Source organism: Dysidea avara, chromosome 5 (genome assembly GCF_963678975.1).
Source record: "Dysidea avara chromosome 5, odDysAvar1.4, whole genome shotgun sequence".
Taxonomy (NCBI): Eukaryota; Metazoa; Porifera; class Demospongiae; order Dictyoceratida; family Dysideidae; genus Dysidea; species Dysidea avara.
Genome location: NC_089276.1, coordinates 32,701,933 through 32,723,544, shown reverse-complemented (window position 1 = coordinate 32,723,544; position 21,612 = coordinate 32,701,933). Strand labels below are relative to the sequence as shown.

The window sequence follows — 21,612 nt, the reverse complement described above, 5'->3', positions numbered from 1 at the left end:
TGTTGGTACCAGGATCATGTAGAAATGCACCAGTATTTATTTATTTATTTATTATCAATTTTTCCAAAGAAGGGTTCCGCAAAAGGCTAGTTAGCCTGTACTAGTATAAAATTATAACAAAGATCGAGATGGCAGCTGTAATATATCAAAACTCTTTAATGCTTCATAAGCTGCTGGACTTCTAGTAAATATTGCCAGAGCTAGATTAACAACAGTCACAGTAGACATACACACCAAATACTATAAGAAAGTTTAACCATCCGGACTGTAATCATACTCCATTGATTGCTGCATTTCCCAGTAACTACATAGGTGAATAAAATACATTTAACACTTACAATACTCTTAGGCTACAAACAGCAACAGGCAACATTTCTCAATAGTGCAAAGAAATCTTAATATTTTCTTACCATTTCTAACCTGATCTTTCTGAAACTGTTCCATGTTTTGCCTTTTATCTGTCATTTTCTTAAGCTTACCACCGACACCATGAATCTCCCCTTCCTCAAGGATCTTCTGTAGCAACACCATCAATAAAATTTACTACATCACACATTTGTGTGTGCTGTTCATCAGTTAGTGTAAACTCTGTCTTCTCATACTTTGCTAGCTTCTTCTTGGTAACTCCACATTTTATCGAAGCATTCTGTTTCCTTTTCAGTTGGCTGCCAGAGACAATTACGTCAGCCTAGCCCTTGAAGAAGCAGCTGGCCTTTTAATCGTTCTAGAAATACTTTCTTTAGCAGTATGATTTAACTGCCATTCAAGGTTTGAGCAAAGTCTCTTACAAGCTGAGCATGTAGCTTCAGTACTGTTCTTAGCTGCTAAAAAACATTCATCAGCAGTTCAAACCACATCTTGCAGTCTACAGAATCTATGTGGTGAAATGGAGCTTCTGTATGGCAAATGCTTTTGATGTCAAATCTTATTGCATCGAAATAGTGCTCATGATAGTAGGATCACTCTATTCCAGGGAAAAATTTGTGAGTTGATGCTGCACTAAATCTTTCCAACAATTCATGAACCTCTGATTCATTCTACAAAATGCCATTCTCCAGATCTCGCATCAGGATGTGTACTTTATAGCTGCCATCTTCTTGAAGAGTTATTCTCACTCTGGACACATAGCCAAATGGTGGATGGTTAGCAAGGTGGCGTTGGGTAACAATCAACATCTGTTTCTTACTGTTGAGCACGTATCCACAGGAGAACTGCAGCTCTGGAAACTTTAGTACTTCAACAGCACATACCCATTCCAATTGAAGTGAGCTCAATTTTTGAACAGGAATTTACTGAAATGCTTCCACTGATGAAGTCTGTCAAAAGTGAGGCTTCCAGCAATCTTTGTGGACACACCAATAGCTCATCTCGATGCCCTTCACTTCTCAAGGAAACACGTACCAGATTAGACATTGGAGCACATGCCACAAATTTGGCTTGTATTGTATCGAATCAGTCCAGTCAACTAAAACAAAAATAGCTTCATGTTAACACATTGGAAACATACAAAAAAGTACGACAGTATCTGGATTGCTCTAAGTGCTCATTTTACACATGCATATTGAGCGTTGGATACTCTCCCTCCCACTATTGTTAGCTCTTGGTATTACTATGTTATTATTTCAGCAAATAGATTTTTGATTTTGCAATAACACAGTAGTTAATTACAGAAGTACCTTTTAAACTGTTTGATAGTTTTGACTATCATGTTTTTTCCAAAAAACTCTATCAACAAAGCCTTAAAGTTGCTCTTCATTTTGTTCATGTACGTAGGGAACATTCCCCTTTCAACTCACTGTAATAGGCTATTCCTGGTAGTCTACAAGGCCTACACTTTTGTTTTTCAGTTGTTAAATGCTTGCAAAACCCTAAGGGAAGGTACGTAATTCACAAAGTCTGAGGAAAGTTGTCGCGCCCGTATTTCAGAATGCTGGAAAGAATCACCTCAGAGCAAAGTATACCTGTGCGAAAGTTTAATACAGACTTCATTATGCTTTAGCTTCTTACGTGCAAGCTGCTTTTACTATTTAACAACTTTGCTCATGTGGGTGTGTTTGTATATGGACATACATAGGTAGATAGGTAGGCACGTGCACACACGCACACATACACACTTTTATGAAAACAGTTTCAGTACATCAGGAATGCATCCATAGCCAGTCTTCAGCTGGCTGTGGGCATGCACCTGGTTTAAAAAGTAGTGAAATGAGAGAAATCATGATGAATGATGGGATTACAACATAACATAGTTTTTTCCCCACAAAGCTATGCAGTAATGCCATCATTGATTGTGATATCATTACTTTTATTCACTAAAACCTTATTCAATTATTTTTACTTTGATTAGTTATTGCAGTTTCAAGTACAACTTATCTGAGACCCCAAAAGTAAGTGCTTTTGGCCACATTTCTTTGTACTGCTAGTGCAGAGATAGATATTTGTACACCTAATATACATTACATGCACTTGAATAGACATGTAACTTACATTTACTCATATTTAAACAGGTGTTGTGTTAGATACAGAAGCAGAGAAGATATGTGGCAACACTAAAGGGAGATTAGATACGTTTGATCAAGTAACAGATGAGCTTCGTAAAGAATATACAGAAATAAGAAAAATAAATGAAGATGATGAATGGCCACCTAATCAACCAAGAATAATTGTCAATGTTGCTTTAATACACTACAAAGGTAGGCGAACAAAGCAAGAATTAATTGAAATATCTAACCGCCACAAAGATGGCACTGTCAGAGTTGATAATTTAGTAACTGAGTCTTTAAACAAGCATGCTAGATGTAGTTCACAAGACAAGCAAGCAGATTCTTCATGTACTACAGATACACATTCTAGAATCACAAAGAACATTGATGATATTTTTGCTGCTGATCATAATGAGTTTGCAGGGGCTGCTGTTGACTCTAGTATGCCACCTAAGCGTATTCTAATTGAGGGTGCACCTGGAATAGGAAAAACTGTTTTAGCTAAAGAAATAGCTTACGTGTGGGCTAAAAAACGTTTGCTAGAAAATGTATCAGTGCTGTTCTTATTGTTCCTTCGAGATCCTGAATTAAGAGTTGTGAAAACTGAGATCCAGCTAGTCCAATACTTACTAAAAACTGCAGATTGCCAAACATATTATGAAGGACAAATTGAAAAGGTGATTACAAAGCTTCAAAGCATGAAAGTATGTATAGTAATGGATGGTTATGATGAATACCCTACCAGTTTGCGTGAAACATCATTTATTGCAAACCTTTTTAAAGGTAAGATATTTCCTAATTCTATATTGGTGGTTACTTCACGACCACATGCTACTATGCACTTACATGACAAAGTTGATCGAAGGATTGAAATTCTTGGATTTGCTAAAAAAGAGCGTGATGAGTACATTATAAACTCACTGAAAGAATCACCTGATAAGCAAGAGCATTTAATGGACTACCTCAAGTGCCATCCAATTATTAATGGTTTGATATATGTTCCCCTTCACTTAGCAGTACTTCTCTACTTGTTTAAAGTTCAAAGTAAATTACCTGAAACACTGACAGAAATGAATGAATCTTTCATTCTACATACAATATATCGCAGTTTAACCAAAAAAATATTAATACTGCCTGATTGTATTTGTACAGCATTTAATAGGTTAGAAGAGCTACCTAAACCTGTGTATGACATCATTTGCAAATTATCAGAATTAGCTTATGGTGGAATACACAACAATCAATTAATTTTTACATATAAAGAGATTAAAAATTATTGCCCTAAAATTGATGATGTACCAAGAGCCCTTAATGGATTTGGGCTATTACAAGTTGTACAGCACTTTGCACACAATGGACCAGGTAAAGATGCTTCCTTTAACTTTTTGCATTACACCATGCAAGAATTTTTAGCTGCTTTTTATTTAACTAAACTTGAAGATCAACAACAATTGGCATTGTTAAAAAATACATTTTGGGAAAGTAGATATAGTTTTATGTGGATGATGTATGTCGGAATTAATGGAGTATCATCAGAGGCATTTTCTCAATTTTTATACAGGACTCATTCAAGAACTGAGAAGTCTTTATCAAAACACATAATAACAGATAAGCCAAAATGCTTACATTTGTTTCAGTGCTTTATGGAATCAAATAGTGAAAAGGTACCTGAAGAAATTTCTACATTATTTCATAATGGCGAAATTAATTTTCGGAATCTAAGATTACATCCACACCACATTTCATCACTTCTATCTTATATTTCCAAATATGACATACAAGTACAGACATTAGTTCTAAGGGACTGTTGTATTGGTGATATCGGTATGAGCATTATAGAACAGTTTTTCATTATGCATCCAGAAAAGGCTTCAAATATAGAAACAGTTGACTTGTTTGGTAATAATTCTGTTTTGTTATTTAATGTCTACTGCTCCATGTTTCAGCCTCACGGCCCCAAGGTATTGAACTGGTCTTCTCTTGGTCAAGTAGATATTAAAGAGATTTTAATATTTTTCTCCAACTGCCCTACCGTAGTGGAGTCACTAAACATATCTGGGAACCATTTGAAAGATGACGTGGTCAAGCAAATAGTTAACATTTTATGCAATAGTAGTACATTAAAAACACTTGATATCTCAAACAATGGCATTTCCACTACTGGAGCAATTGACATCAGCGAGTCTTTAAAACACAATACTACACTTCAGCACTTTAAAATGTCGTGGGGTACTTATTGCATAAATACAAAGCTTTCATTGCTTGATTTTTCCGATGCATGCCTTAAAGACGTTGGTTCACAAATAATAGCAAATATTTTAAGCTATAACAAAACTGTAGTTTATCTTAATCTATCACAAAACAACTTGACAGACAGTTGTGCAGAGTACATGGGTGAGTGTGTTGAAAAGAATTGCTGTTTGAAAATAATTGATATGTCCAGAAATTTTATCTCCAGCAAAGGATTAACAAGGATAGTATCTTCCCTACAAAAAAATCAACATTTACAAAAGTTTGAAATTTCTCACAATTTTATATGTGATCATGGAGCTACAGCTATTGGTGAGTGTCTCAAGAAAAGTGAAGTATTACAAGAGCTAAACATGTCTGCGAATGAGGTTTCCATTGTAGGAATTAAACACATTCTTCAAAACATTCACAGTAACTCTTCATTACATGCACTTTATTTAGATCACAATAATGTTTCTAAGTCTGGATTTACAGAGGTGACCAATGTATACAGAACTGTTCCACATACTTTTAAGCTATATGTTTCATTTAATCAACTACATTTCAACAATAAAACTTATGTTATTAAAGCAACTGGTATATGTTTAAATGCCAATACTGAACACGAACTTCCAAAAGTGGATAGTTATAGTGAAAAAACGTTGGACCTCTCAAACAGAAATGAAGAGTACAGAGCAGATGTTGTATGTTGTTGTCTTGTAGATAATAAAGATGTTAAAGAACTTGATTTATCATTTGGTGGGTTTACTTGCACTGGAATAAAAAAGATTTTGGACACACTCAATACAAATTCATTGTTGGAATCTCTTGACATTTCATACTGCAACTTATCAGATGATGGAGTAATCACAATTAGTGAGAGTCTCAAATACAACACAACCTTGCAAAACCTTGCAATTTCATGGAATAATAGTCATATTATTCTGGATGGTACTGCCCAAACATGCAATAAGAGTAAGACAGGCTTTGGTAACACGGGAGCAATCCTTGTTTCAGCATTTTTGCAAAATAACAACACCACAGTTAAGGAACTTCATTTATCACAGAATGATATATCTAATAATGGAGCTATGGCAATAGGTGAATGCCTTCAACACAATAATATTCTGCAATATCTTGATATATCAAGAAATAAAATAACTAGTCAGGGAGCAATAGAGATTGGTAAAGCCATGGAAGTTAACACAGTACTTCAAATGCTTGACATTTCTCACAACACCATTCCTAGTAGTGGAATATTGACATTCAGCAAGTATCTTAAGATGAATAAGTCACTTCTAATGCTAAAGATATCATGCGGTAATAAGCATGTTGCTCTGGAAGCTGCAGTCTTGTCATACAGAATTTGTAACCAAGATGACATAGAGGTAATTCTAACATTATCTTTTTTTCATAACCACGCTAAACTGCAAACACTTGACATTTCACACAACAACATATCTGATGATGGAGCTATAGCTATCAGTGACTATCTTAAAACCAACAATGCATTACAAATTCTTAATTTGTCCAAAAATAACATAACTAGTGTTGGAGCCAAAAGGATTAGTGAAGTCATTAAATCAAGCATGATATTACAAACACTGGACATTTCACACAACAACATATCTGATGAAGGAGCTATAGCCATTAATGACTGTGTCAAACACAACAATACCCTTCAAGATCTTAGCATGTCACACAATAACATAACTAGCATAGGAGCAATAAAGTTAAGTGAAACTATTACAATTAACTCAACACTACAACTATTGGACATCTCATACAACAACATATCAAATGATGGAGCTATAGCTATCATCAAGGCTGTCACAAATAAGATATATTTAAGTATTGATGAGTCAGAAAGTAGTGAAGGAGTAAGGAAACTAGATGAAACAAACATGTTGAATTCTTCAGTGCAAAATGTCAAGATATCATGCAACAACATTAAAAATGTTGAAATAAGTAGGTGTCTTAAGACAAACAAAGTATTGCTGAAACTCTCAATACCTTGCAATAAAAATTACTTTCTTGATTCAAGTTGCAATTCATACAGTGTGTGTGACAAAGAGCTTGGTGACACAGGAATAATTCTTAGTTTAGCATTCTTACAGCATAACATCACAATACAAAAGATTGATGTTGCAGGCAACAACATATCTGATGATGGAGCTATAGCTATTAGTGACTATCTTAAAACCAACAACACATTACAAAGTCTTAATCTAGCTAAAAATAACATAACTAGTTTTGGAGCCAAAAGGATTAGTGAAGTCATTAAATCAAGCATGATATTACAAACACTGGACATTTCACACAACAGAATATCAGATGATGGAGCTATAACCATCATTATAGCTGTTACAAACAACAAAACACCTTTGAGTATTGATGTATCAGAAAATAGTAGAAAATTGGATGAAGTGAACATGTTGAATTCATCACTACAAAAGCTTAACATATCACACAACAACATCAGTGATGTTGGAGTAACAGAAATCAGTAAGTGTCTCAAGATGAATATAACATTGCAAGAACTCACAATTTCTTGGGGAAGATCATTGCAAAAATATTCATTGTTTTATCACTATCAACATGAGGAACATGATGATCATTTTCTTAACCTTAATAATAGTTCCCACTCATACGATATGTATGGTAAATGCTTAGGTGATACTGGAATTATTCTAATTTTATCTTTCTTACAAAACAACCACAACACAATACAAGAGCTCCATGTTGCAAACAACAACATATCTGATGATGGAGCTATAGCTATCAGTGAGTATCTTAAAACCAACAACACATTACAAAGTCTTAATCTGGCTGAAAATAACATAACTAGTGTTGGAGCCAAAAGGATTAGTGAAGTCATTAAATCAAACATGATATTACAAACACTGGACATTTCACACAACAACATATCTGATGATGGAGCTATAGCTATCAGTGAGTATCTTAAAACCAATAACACATTACAAAGTCTTAATCTAGCTGAAAATAACATAACTAGTGTTGGAGCCAAAAGGATTAGTGAAGTCATTAAATCAAACATGATATTACAAACACTGGACATTTCACAAAACAACATATCTGATGATGGAGTTATAACCATCATTATAGCTGTTACAAACAACAAAACACCTTTGAGTATTGATGTATCAGAAAATAGTAGAAAATTGGATGAAGTGAACATGTTGAATTCATCACTACAAAAGCTCAACATATCACACAACAACATCAGTGATGTTGGAGTAACAGAAATCAGTAAGTGTCTCAAGATGAACACAACATTGCAAGAACTCACAATTTCTTGGAGAAGATCATTGCAAACGTATTCATTGTTTTATCAACATCAACATGATGATCATTTTCTTAACCTTAATAATAGTTCCCACTCATACAATATGTATGGTAAATGCTTAGGTGATACTGGAATTATTCTAATTTTATCTTTCTTACAAAACAACCACAACACAATACAAGAGCTCCATGTTGCAAACAACAACATATCTGATGATGGAGCTATAGCTATCAGTGAGTATCTTAAAACCAACAACACATTACAAAGTCTTAATCTAGCTGAAAATAACATAACTAGTGTTGGAGCCAAAAGGATTAGTGAAGTCATTAAATCAAGCATGATATTACAAACACTGGACATTTCACACAACAACATATCTGATGATGGAGCTATAGCTATCAGTGAGTATCTTAAAACCAACAACACATTACAAAGTCTTAATCTGGCTACAAATAACATAACTAGTGTTGGAACCAAAAGGATTAGTGAGGTCATTAAATCAAACAAGATATTACAAACACTGGACATTTCAAATAACATCATATTTGATGATGCAGCTATAGCTATCAGTGAGTATCTTAAAACCAACAACACATTACAAAGTCTTAATCTAGCTGAAAATAACATAACTAGTGTTGGAGCCAAAAGAATTAGTGAAGTCATTAAATCAAACATGATATTACAAACACTGGACATTTCACACAACAACATATCTGATGATGGAGCTATAGCTATCAGTAACTATCTTAAAACCAACAACACATTACAAAGTCTTAATCTAGCTGAAAATAACATAACTAGTGTTGGAGCCAAAAGAATTAGTGAAGTCATTAAATCAAGCATGATATTACAAACACTGGACATTTCACACAACAACATATCTGATGATGGAGCTATAACTATCATTAAAGCTGTTACAAACAAAACATCTTTAAGTATTAATGTATCAGAAAATAGTAGAAAACTGGATGAAGTGAACATGTTGAATTCATCACTACAAAAGCTCAACATATCACACAACAACATCAGTGATGTTGGAGTAACAGAAATCAGTAAGTGTCTCAAGATGAACACAACATTGCAAGAACTCACAATTTCTTGGAGAACATTGCAAAAATATTTATTGTTTAATCGATATCAACATGAGGAACATAAGGATCATTTTCTTAACCTTAATAATAGTTCCCAATCATACAATATGTGTGGTAAATACTTTGGTGATACTGGAATTATTCTAATTTTAGCTTTCTTACAAAACAACCACAACACAATACAAGAGCTCCATGTTGCAAACAACAACATGTCTGATGATGGCACTATAGCTATCAGTGAGTATCTTAAAACCAACAACACATTACAAAGTCTTAATCTAGCTGAAAATAACATAACTAGTGTTGGAGCCAAAACGATTAGTGAAGTCATTAAATCAAACATGATATTACAAACACTGGACATTTCACAAAACAACATATCTGATGATGGAGCTATAGCTATCAGTGAGTATCTTAAAACCAACAACACATTACAAAGTCTTAATCTAGCTAAAAATAACATAACTAGTGTTGGAGCCAAAAGAATTAGTGAAGTCATTAAATCAAGCATGATATTACAAACACTGGACATTTCACAAAACAACATATCTGATGATGGAGTTATAACCATCATTATAGCTGTTACAAACAACAAAACACCTTTGAGTATTGATGTATCAGAAAATAGTAGAAAATTGGATGAAGTGAACATGTTGAATTCATCACTACAAAAGCTCAACATATCACACAACAACATCAGTGATGTTGGAGTAACAGAAATCAGTAAGTGTCTCAAGATGAACACAACATTGCAAGAACTCACAATTTCTTGGAGAAGATCATTGCAAACGTATTCATTGTTTTATCAACATCAACATGATGATCATTTTCTTAACCTTAATAATAGTTCCCACTCATACAATATGTATGGTAAATGCTTAGGTGATACTGGAATTATTCTAATTTTATCTTTCTTACAAAACAACCACAACACAATACAAGAGCTCCATGTTGCAAACAACAACATATCTGATGATGGAGCTATAGCTATCAGTGAGTATCTTAAAACCAACAACACATTACAAAGTCTTAATCTAGCTGAAAATAACATAACTAGTGTTGGAGCCAAAAGGATTAGTGAAGTCATTAAATCAAGCATGATATTACAAACACTGGACATTTCACACAACAACATATCTGATGATGGAGCTATAGCTATCAGTGAGTATCTTAAAACCAACAACACATTACAAAGTCTTAATCTAGCTGAAAATAACATAACTAGTGTTGGAGCCAAAAGGATTAGTGAAGTCATTAAATCAAACATGATATTACAAACACTGGACATTTCACAAAACAACATATCTGATGATGGAGCTATAGCTATCAGTGAGTATCTTAAAACCAACAACACATTACAAAGTCTTAATCTGGCTGAAAATAACATAACTAGTGTTGGAGCCAAAAGGATTAGTGAAGTCATTAAATCAAGCATGATATTACAAACACTGGACATTTCACACAACAACATATCTGATGATGGAGCTATAGCTATCAGTGAGTATCTTAAAACCAACAACACATTACAAAGTCTTAATCTGGCTACAAATAACATAACTAGTGTTGGAACCAAAAGGATTAGTGAGGTCATTAAATCAAACAAGATATTACAAACACTGGACATTTCACAAAACAACATATCTGATGATGGAGCTATAGCTATCAGTGAGTATCTTAAAACCAACAACACATTACAAAGTCTTAATCTGGCTAAAAATAACATAACTAGTGTTGGAGCCAAAAGAATTAGTGAAGTCATTAAATCAAACATGATATTACAAACACTGGACATTTCACACAACAACATATCTGATGATGGAGCTATAGCTATCAGTAACTATCTTAAAACCAACAACACATTACAAAGTCTTAATCTAGCTGAAAATAACATAACTAGTGTTGGAGCCAAAAGAATTAGTGAAGTCATTAAATCAAGCATGATATTACAAACACTGGACATTTCACACAACAACATATCTGATGATGGAGCTATAACTATCATTAAAGCTGTTACAAACAAAACATCTTTAAGTATTAATGTATCAGAAAATAGTAGAAAACTGGATGAAGTGAACATGTTGAATTCATCACTACAAAAGCTCAACATATCACACAACAACATCAGGGATGTTGGAGTAACAGAAATCAGTAAGTGTCTCAAGATGAACACAACATTGCAAGAACTCACAATTTCTTGGAGTACATTGCAAAAATATTTATTGTTTAATCGATATCAACATGGGGAACATAAGGATCATTTTCTTAACCTTAATAATAGTTCCCAATCATACAATATGTGTGGTAAATACTTTGGTGATACTGGAATTATTCTAATTTTAGCTTTCTTACAAAACAACCACAACACAATACAAGAGCTCCATGTTGCAAACAACAACATGTCTGATGATGGCACTATAGCTATCAGTGAGTATCTTAAAACCAACAACACATTACAAAGTCTTAATCTAGCTAAAAATAACATAACTAGTGTTGGAGCCAAAAGAATTAGTGAAGTCATTAAATCAAGCATGATATTACAAACACTGGACATTTCACACAACAACATATCTGATGATGGAGCTATAGCTATCAGTTACTATCTTAAAACCAACAACACATTACAAAGTCTTAATCTGGCTAAAAATAACATAACTAGTGTTGGAGCCAAAAGAATTAGTGAAGTCATTAAATCAAGCATGATATTACAAACACTGGACATTTCACAAAACAACATATCTGATGATGGAGTTATAACCATCATTATAGCTGTTACAAACAACAAAACACCTTTGAGTATTGATGTATCAGAAAATAGTAGAAAACTGGATGAAGTGAACATGTTGAATTCATCACTACAAAAGCTCAACATATCATACAACAACATCAGTGATGTTGGAGTAACAGAAATCAATAAGTGTCTCAAGATGAACACAACATTGCAAGAACTCACAATTTCTTGGAGAAGATCATTGCAAACATATTCATGGTTTTGTCAACATCAACATGATGATCATTTTCTTAACCTTAATAATAGTTCCCACTCATACAATATGTATAGTAAACACTTTGGTGATACTGGAATAATTCTAATTTTAGCTTTCTTACAAAACAACCACAACACAATACAAGAGCTCCATGTTGCAAACAACAACTTATCTGATGATGGAGCTATAGCTATCAGTGAGTATCTTAAAACCAACAACACATTACAAAGTCTTAATCTGGCTGAAAATAGCATAACTAGTGTTGGAGCCAAAAGGATTAGTGAAGTGATTAAATCAAGCATGATATTGCAAACACTGGACATTTCACACAACAACATATCTGATGATGGAGCTATAGCTATCAGTGAGTATCTTAAAACCAACAACACATTACAAAGTCTTAATCTAGCTAAAAATAACATAACTAGTGTTGGAGCCAAAAGGATTAGTGAAGCCATCAAAATTAATACAGTACTACAAACCTTTGATATTTCAGGTAACAGAATATCTGATGATGGAGTAGTAGCAATCAGTAGTTGTATCAAGGAAAACTATACCTTAAGACACTTTGTTATTTCAGATGATGATATTAGTAGCAATATAATGGAGAAGGTTAGGGAAGACATTGGTAGTCGATTGAATGCAAAGTCAAGGTTTAATTATGATTCCATCCGAGTTAAACCACGACTTAGTTATGCACACAATTGGAGCGAAATTGGGATGCACATGAACATTGAGCTGGATTCTAGCAATGCATGGGCATCTAAAAAAGTTGTGCAATTTATCGATCCAATCTTCAGTGTTGGAGCCAAAAGGAGTAGTGAAGTCATTAAATCAAACATGATATTACAAACACTGGACATTTCACACAACACAATATCTGATGATGGAGCTATAGCTATCAGTGAGTATCTTAAAACCAACAACACATTACAAAGTCTTAATCTGGCTGAAAATAACATTACAAATAATACACTGAATTTTGCCAATGCAAAAACACATGTTAAAAGTGTGCAGTTTACTAATGGAAGAAAGTGTTTCAAGTCAAAACAGTCAAAGCGATTTAGTAACCCAAAACATCCATACAAATCACATACTAAGCACTAATAAGTAGACATCAATCGAAAATTTGTTCAGAATATTTAATGTTTTACTTTCATGTGTAATTTAGTATTTTGTAGACACATAGTTAATACTGTTCGTTGTTAATGAAGCTGTTATAAATATTTGTGTGTTTTGGATAAGGGCAAAAGAGTAATGTGTCATTGGTAAATGGTGCACACATCACATGGCAAAAAATGGAGCTATGAGCATGATTTTAAAACATGCAACAGCTACATAATGCTGTATGCTGAGCATTACAAGTAGGCTAAGTTTCAGAGTAATGTATGAATAAAACAAGTGATGTGTCATGTTGTTCAGAAAATGTTTTCTTTTGTGTGTAGCTGATTTTGGACAAACTTTTAATAAAAGTATTAATAAATATACATACCAACTGAGTTGACTGCAGCTACAGAATATTAATGGGCGTAGTTTCCTTGAATATATATTATTATAGAGAGAGAGAGAACCATCATAGATGATGAAGATAATGTATGACATACGTACATATTTATATACTATTAGGTGTGTCCGCAGGTGCTTGTGACCACAATATGGTAAAACCATAGGGTGGGTGTAGCAAGGAGAGAAATTACAGTAAAATAAGTAACAAAAACAAACATTAGAAGTGTACATATACGCGTAGTGGTGTATTGAGATCATTTAAGGACATGTTGTAATGCTATTGTTTTATAAGCGCGGGTAGCTATCCTATTTATGTAAGGAAGCCATACCAAGGCTTTATTTTCAATATCAACACTTCCCTTATAAAGGAGTGTATTTTGATGCCACATAACTATTTGAAGTGCTTTTTGTTTTTACTTAAAATCCATTAAATTGAAGATTTTAAGTAATAGTTGGAATTATGCCAATGAGGTTCACATCTGATTAAACATGATGCCTGTTTACAAATTAGATAGCTACAAACCTAATGGGCATGTTAACTGTTATATGCTATGGAAATACATAATGGGGCATAAATGGTTCAATGCCACAGGTGCACAATTGTAACATGGAAGGAACTGAGTATATACTGTGTCCAAGAAACAATTTACTCTCTGTCTTAACTTTAATTCATTGGTAGACAGTTTTGTAACGTGGTATATCAATGCCACTGTTTCCTATTTCTACAAGTAGCTGAACTGATACTTATTGATGAGTAGTGTAGCAAATTGTGTCACAGTACTGGAAACACAGTACATGTACGTGGTATATATGTATATAGTTGTATGACAGATGCTCAATATAATAAAGTTGCCAGTCAGCTAAATCTAAAACCACAGAAACCCACCTAGCTTCTTATAATATTAGAGGAGTTAATCAACTCTTGCTTTTATTGTAAAATGTAAGGCGGAGGCATTTCACACTACTCGGTAGTTGTATCGTGGGCTTCAGTTGTTTGGCCATGTGAGTATTGAAGTTGCTACACGTGTTGTATCATTTGTCAGCTCCTATGTCTCCTGTATACCTACACAAAGTGAAGGTCCCACCATCCTAAGCAATTTGGATATTTGATTCAACACCTCAAACACTTTGTTGATATATGTCAAGGCTGGAAACATGCACCAATCCTGAGGAATCACAGCAATTAACCATTATTACAGGTGGTTTAGTATCAAGGTGGCTCCAGGAATTTGGTGACTGGTTTCCACATTTTCTGTTGCACTCATGTTTGAATCTAAGGGGTCTGGGGGCATGCTTTATGAACTGATATTTATTGAAAATTATATATGTATTCTGAGGTTGACAACTTTCATCCAAAAAATCATGAGGCTATAATATGCTGACACTGCCAAGGGGATTAGATATTATGTAGTTGTTTATGGAACTGCAGCTTATCAAAAAGTACAATATTTCCTTTTATAGAATTTAATGGAAGAATTTTCAATGTGGTTGGTAACAATCTGGAGGTCTAGAAAGTGGCCAGCTCATACAGTGGTCTTTTTGAAGTCTTTAATGAACACTTTTAGAAGGTTTATAATACCATTATATGCATGTTAATGTCGAGCCCTCATAAACATGTACATGCAAGGATGGATTTCACTATAGGTGGCTCAGTTTGTAGTACTGCTTGACCCGCTAATAAAAATTCAAATCTCCAACATAATATTTATGACCAATCATGATCAGTTTTCACCATCATTACTGTAGGAAGCTACAATACATTTCCTGTAGGAAGCCATAAACATGTATAGCCTATTAGTTGTTTGACCATTTCCCAAACTTGCAGTGGAGCTAAACCACACATCTTCCCTGACATCTTTACTGCAAAACTTATCTGGTTGGCTGAAATGTTATCCTTTTGAGACATATACTTTTCTGTTTTTAGTTGTTTTCTCAGGACTCAGTTTAACATCCATGTACTATAGCAGTTTTACTTTTAACTTCATAAGCCTTTAGTAATCCTATGCATACAAACTACCATGCACCAGTTGATTCACTGAAGAGCTAAGTCCTTTTCTTTGCTTTATTTCATTGCCTATACATTTACACCTGTACCTTCTACCAGTGTACACATAACATTTATTGCATGCATTAGCTCATGTGGTATATGAATTAGATAATAAAATTGATGGTCAGATGTACACAAATGGTTTAGCCTTTCAAACCAAAATTTTCCCCATAATAGCAATGTTTAATAATACAGTGTTCTTTAGCATTAGGGTGAAAATTCTTGTAAAATGATATAGCGACTTGTTGAAATGTTGATCCACCACCAACTAACACTAGACAGTCAGATTTGGCAGCAATGGTGCGTTGTATTTGAGCAATATGGACTGGGTCACTGATGTTGAGGTATTTGTTAAAACTACCCTCGAACTGCTCAATAGTCCAACTGTCCTCACCAAATACTGTAGTGAAGAAAGTCTTGTAGGTCTTTGCAATATTTTTTCCTTGTGCACCTGAAGACATTCTTTGGATTGTCAGACTTCCAAATTTTCCCATATCACTAGCAAACATTCTTCCCCAGTTATTATGAACATGAAACTGTTTTAAACTTGTCAGGGTAGATGCACAGTCCGTCAAGTAATTCCAGAACTTTTCTGAACTATATTCTTTGTAGTCAATAAAATGTGTGAATACTTTTTCAACTCGGACCATCACACCAAAGTATTTCCCACCATCATATTTGACTCTACTATCACGCTTCAATTTTTGCAACTATTGTTCACTCTCCTCAACTGTCCTTCTGCTGGGCAGTAGTCCTATAACAACCGTGCTGTCATAACATCTTTTAAATTCACTCTCCCACTCCGTATGCCCTTCCAATGAGAAAATATAACTGTAACACTATTGGGAAGGTAGGAGCCAAGTATGTGTTGTGTAAATGTGGTCACAGCCATTGGAGATGAATTAGCAAATACGATACACACTTTACGAACAAACTTAAATCCTTCCTTTTTAAAATATGACATTGCTTCACCTGGAAATTCAATTCCAACACATTCTTGTGAGTTAGTATTACTACTAGGATTATCGATAACATTGACTACAGTACCTTTAACTGAATTACGTCGGTTTGATTTTGGTGTTGTAACAACTACAAGAATAGTCTCTCTGGACGCATGTGCTATGAAGTCTTCCCAAGACACTAGCTCTGAACTTTTTCTCTTTGATGATTGCTCATTCCAGAAATCCCTGTCATAGAGGTCACCAAATCTTGCTGGGTGTGAGAGTCCAGCAACCATTGGTTCAAATGACATCCCATAATTCATAAAAAATGGTTCTACAACCTTCATTCCAGCAGTATTAGCCCAATACTGTAGCCCCCACAGGTTCCTGGCAGCTGCTGTCTGTTGTTCATATAGTCGATAAGGTAAAACGTAACCGTATGATGCTTTATTGGACAGCACATCTTTGTTAGGAGTTAAACTTTTACCTACAATGTTACTATTGCTACTAAAGTTATCTGTTACTCCATTGCCAACTGTCTCTTGCAGTTTACTGTCATCATAGGTATCAGCCTCTTGTGGTGCCTTCTTGGGAGTATGTTCAGTTACAACTTCTCTAATATAATGTCTATTATTAAATGTGTAGTCCTTGTTAGCTACCGGTTGCTGGTTGTATGGACTATAGTACGAGTTATACACTAAACCACCAATAATGATGTTTGTTAGTAGGAAGATGACAGTGATACAGTAGCAAGTCATCAAATTGTTTGTAAATTTTGTCTTTACCCTGTATAAACATAGTATGTTTTAGTCATTCAGATAAACAACAAATTGCAATACAAATACATGCATTCAGAACTATAACACAAAAGCAAGCAATTACAGCATACAATGGAGTGTTCAAGACATAAAGTATTAATCATACAGTAAAGACATATTGGGTCCCCCTCAAAACAAAAGGGCACTCACCAAAATGTTATCACTAAAAACCACTATATCAACATTCTCCAGCTTTTATGGAAGAGTCTTAGTACTTCTAAATTAACTTTACTGTTCAATTTAAGAAAACCTGTACAGAAGCACCAATATTGAATCACAAATTGTGCAAAAATCCATTTTTTGCTCTGCCTGCCAGTCCACAGTTATAAGCTAGAGAGGCTAAATGACTCAATGTGTACAGACCACACCACTTAATTGTCTTATTACCGTATAGCGGGTTATTTTAGAAAACATAAATTTGCATCAATCACAATTATGAAGATACGTGAATGTTTGCCAAAACTGGCTTACTGAAAGAATAACCCCATCCCTGTGTACTGGAGAGGAGATTGGGGGAATCTCCAGTGGAGCAAATTTATACTGGCTCAATCGTGCTTGATGGTATCTAGTTAGCTATCTACCATAGATTCTAGAGCAGACGGCATCAATTCACAATCTGGATCACCTGTTTTCTGGTTATTGGCACAGTAATGCCATAGTTTACCCATTACCATCAGTAATACTGAGCTAAAACTTGAGGAATACACAAACGAATCGCCGAAAGTTGGACCGTTGCTTTCACTTGTGGGAATTTATTTTTGAAGAACAACCGGATGTGGGAATTTATTTTCGAATAGAAGGGCCTCTTTGAAATATCCAAAAATAAAAAAATTGAGCTATATGGTACATGCAGAAAACAAGGCATGTCAATAACGCTCAGCAAACTTATAACAGAGGCTCAATTAAGTCACCAGTGAGATCAAGACACTCTAATAAAGCAGTCATCCTAATACAACAGTCACGTATGATAGTCTGCAGTAATGGAATAGTAACACGTGTACACCAGAGCTATAACAAAAAGTTAACAGTGCATTTTATAAAATTATTATTTAAAACTGATGCAAAGAACCAAGTGATAAAACTAGAGATAAACGCAGGAAAATTTGGTAATTTTCCCACATAGCTACGTTATAATACCATCATCATTCATTTCACTCCTATATCACTTGGGTTCCTACTTTGGTTTAAAAAATAAGGATTTTACGTACACTACTGTAGTACTAGCAAGTAATAATCTCAATCATAAAAACAAAAGTAGTAAAACAAGTGAGGTCTCCTATACATCTGTAGATATACTAGTGGACATCACATCCCTAATTCATTCATAGTACTGAAGTAGGGAATAAGTGCTCACTACTATACGTGCAGGAATAGGCGACCTCCCTTGTTCCTTGTTTTACTACTTGTTTTAATTTTCTGAACCCTAATCAAAATTAAAATTCCCTTTTTAAACATAATTACGACTGGTGAACTAGCACATACCGTATCAAAAGAAGGAATGGCACTAGACATAGCATAAAGTTAATTTAGCATCTAAACACACGTCCCAACTATCAACTACTGAATACCACAGTACATACAATACATACATCATGGAGTTTTCCTCTTTTGTGTCCTATTTCTTTTTGCAAACAGCACAAGGCGTCCATTTTTGCAGTAGCACGTATTTGGCTTCCCTGTACTGAATATCATGAATTGTAAGGTACGTCCATATTTTTCATAGTGACTGGATTGACTGCAGGGGGGGGCTGAAGTGACATCTAACAGTGCATAAATAAACCCATAGCCTTAGCTGTTATCAAGTAGTGCTTGCATGAAAGTATCATAGTCAGTCACCAGAAAATTTCACTAAATACATACGATACGTATATATTTTTTAACTTTGTAGCAACTAACTTATAATTGAAAGCAACAGTAACAGTGGGAACTTCAGCTAAGAGAGATAACTATTATTCTTGCCCATCATTTCTATAAAACAATTCAGATAACAGCTAATGTCTGTAAGCACATAATGCACTTGGTGTCACCTCACATTTAGCTTGGTCTTTATTATAAACAATGCAACAAAAGACTGAAACTGGGGGGTCAGCAGGTGGCCCATTGACTTGGATAGTAAGCCCCAGATGTGATCCAGGGATGCACTAAACCTACATTTCAGGCACTATTAATTGGTTGTGTTATAGCAGGCAACAGCAAAAGGTAATAAAGCTTTGTTCATAAACACTGTTAAATGAATGCACAAGCTGTACATGGCTTCAACTCGATGATTTGTAACATTGTTCACTGTGCAGTGACATTGAAAACTAACAAGAATTGTATATACATGGATAATACGAAAATGTTTACTGTATGGGGGGGGGGAGGGGTTGATGAGCGTAACTTTCACGGATTTCATGTCTCACTGCCTAAATTTGGTAATCAGCTATTATGAAATCGTCATCATTAAACTTTACACTGAACACAGAAACACCAACACCAGAACAAAATTAATTCAACTAGTTAAGATGCATTTGAAGTTGTTACAAGATACTGAACTTACAAATGTTGGACTGTATACTTATCAATAATACAAATAGTTTGGAATTAGCATGCAATTAGAAATAAAAAGTTATGAAACAAGGAGGTCACCTACACTTACAGATATACTAGTGGACATTTAATCCCTATACCCATGTCTGAGTTAGGGATTAATTGTCCATTAGTATATCTGCTGGTATACTACTTTCTATGCCTGATACTTAATATTCTACTGTACTTGTTTGTTCTCTTTTGCATAATTGATACTTATGACTGGTGAACCAGTACATGCCACATCAAAAGAAAGAATAGCACCTGACTTCATCTTACTGAACATGTGCCCATTACTGAAAAAGTGAAATTGTCATTACACTACATTTTCAGTTACCTATATGTTGAGCCTGTTACAAAGTGATATACAAGCGAAGGACAATACGCAAAGTGCCTCTGCAGTCAATCCAGTCACTACAGAAACTATGGATGATTTCCATTAGAGTAGCCATCATGCACGGCCACAAATCAACACCTTGCACTGTCAGCAAGAACACAAAGGACACAGGTAAGTCCATGATGCATACATTGTAAGTACTGCAGTATTCCAAAGGAACCTGTAGGACTGAAGCAACATCTAACAGTGAAAAAATCATGCATATAGCCTTATTCATTATTGAGTTACGTATGCTTGTCTGAAGGCATCAGGCAGGCAGGCAGTTAGTCAGTCAGTAGAAAATTGTGCAAAATATATTGACAGCAGATTAAATTTTTCACCAAGAACACAAAGCTCCATGAATGAACTACCAAATTTCATTATTGGACTTGAATAGTCTTCTTTTGCTGGCTGCTTATCCCAAACACAGTGGTGATCTGTACGAGTGGTCTGGGGCCCTAATGGAGTTCAAGCCAGCCTAGAGATGGCTGTACAGTTCCATGGTGCTGAATAAAGACCTGTAACCAGATGATTAGTGATAACAGCAAAGGTGTCAACAACAGACACGTATGGTTTAGCACCATTAGAAGTTCGGGAAAGGGCTGTAATGGACACTACACTTTTATGGCTTCGCCATAGGAATGTATGGTGAAAATTTTGATTGGCCATAAATATTACGTCAGACATTTGAATGAAAAGAAATTTAGAAATATATTTAGCGGATCAAGTAGTACTACAAATGAACCAAATTTCAAGATTGTGTGCAATTGTTTCCATGAGTTATTAATTTTTTTGAGGATCCAGCTCAACACGTACATACCCAGAGATCCACAATGTGTGGGCCAGGCTTGGTACATACTGTTTTTGGAGGGTGACCACTGGATTATGAACTTTTATGAACAAATTTATTTTTTCACATGAACATTTGGAGCAATCATCTGGCAACACCGCTTGATCCATGCAGGCTTATTACAAGGACAATGTACTTACGGTATTGTGCGTTCCATACTCTTCATTGAATGCTTCTGTTTAGATACATCGAGAAACCATCAGAGACGCTTTATGAGGTCACGTCTAGCTTTGTTTAGTAATAATCTATGGTCAGACAGTTGTCAGAGAACATCACTTGCGCGAAAATGTGAGAAGCCCTCGGAGAAGCCGTTGTGTTGCACGGCTTCTTCTGTTCTTTGACGATGCATGACGATGACCATGAATGTCGTAGAGTAATAGAAGTATGCTAACATTTTGCGATGGATACAATC

The 21,612-nt window shown here is 34.8% G+C and overlaps 1 protein-coding gene across 2 annotated transcripts; it reads right to left on the bottom strand.

Annotated features, from left to right (window-relative positions):
- Positions 1-15,653: 15,653 nt before the first annotated feature.
- Positions 15,654-21,545, bottom strand: LOC136255945 (uncharacterized). 2 transcript variants are annotated; one of them, XM_066048857.1, is made up of 2 exons: positions 21,341-21,545; positions 15,654-17,374 (listed from the first exon to the last, which is right to left on the bottom strand). In XM_066048857.1, exons 1-2 carry the CDS (start codon positions 21,364-21,366, stop codon positions 16,402-16,404), a joined length of 999 nt encoding a protein of 332 aa, XP_065904929.1. In that variant the 5' UTR covers positions 21,367-21,545; the 3' UTR covers positions 15,654-16,401. The 2 variants fall into 2 exon arrangements, with proteins under 2 accessions (XP_065904929.1, XP_065904930.1); XM_066048858.1 differs by lacking the exon at positions 21,341-21,545 and adding an exon at positions 18,996-19,047.
- Between the last annotated feature and the right edge of the window lie 67 nt (positions 21,546-21,612).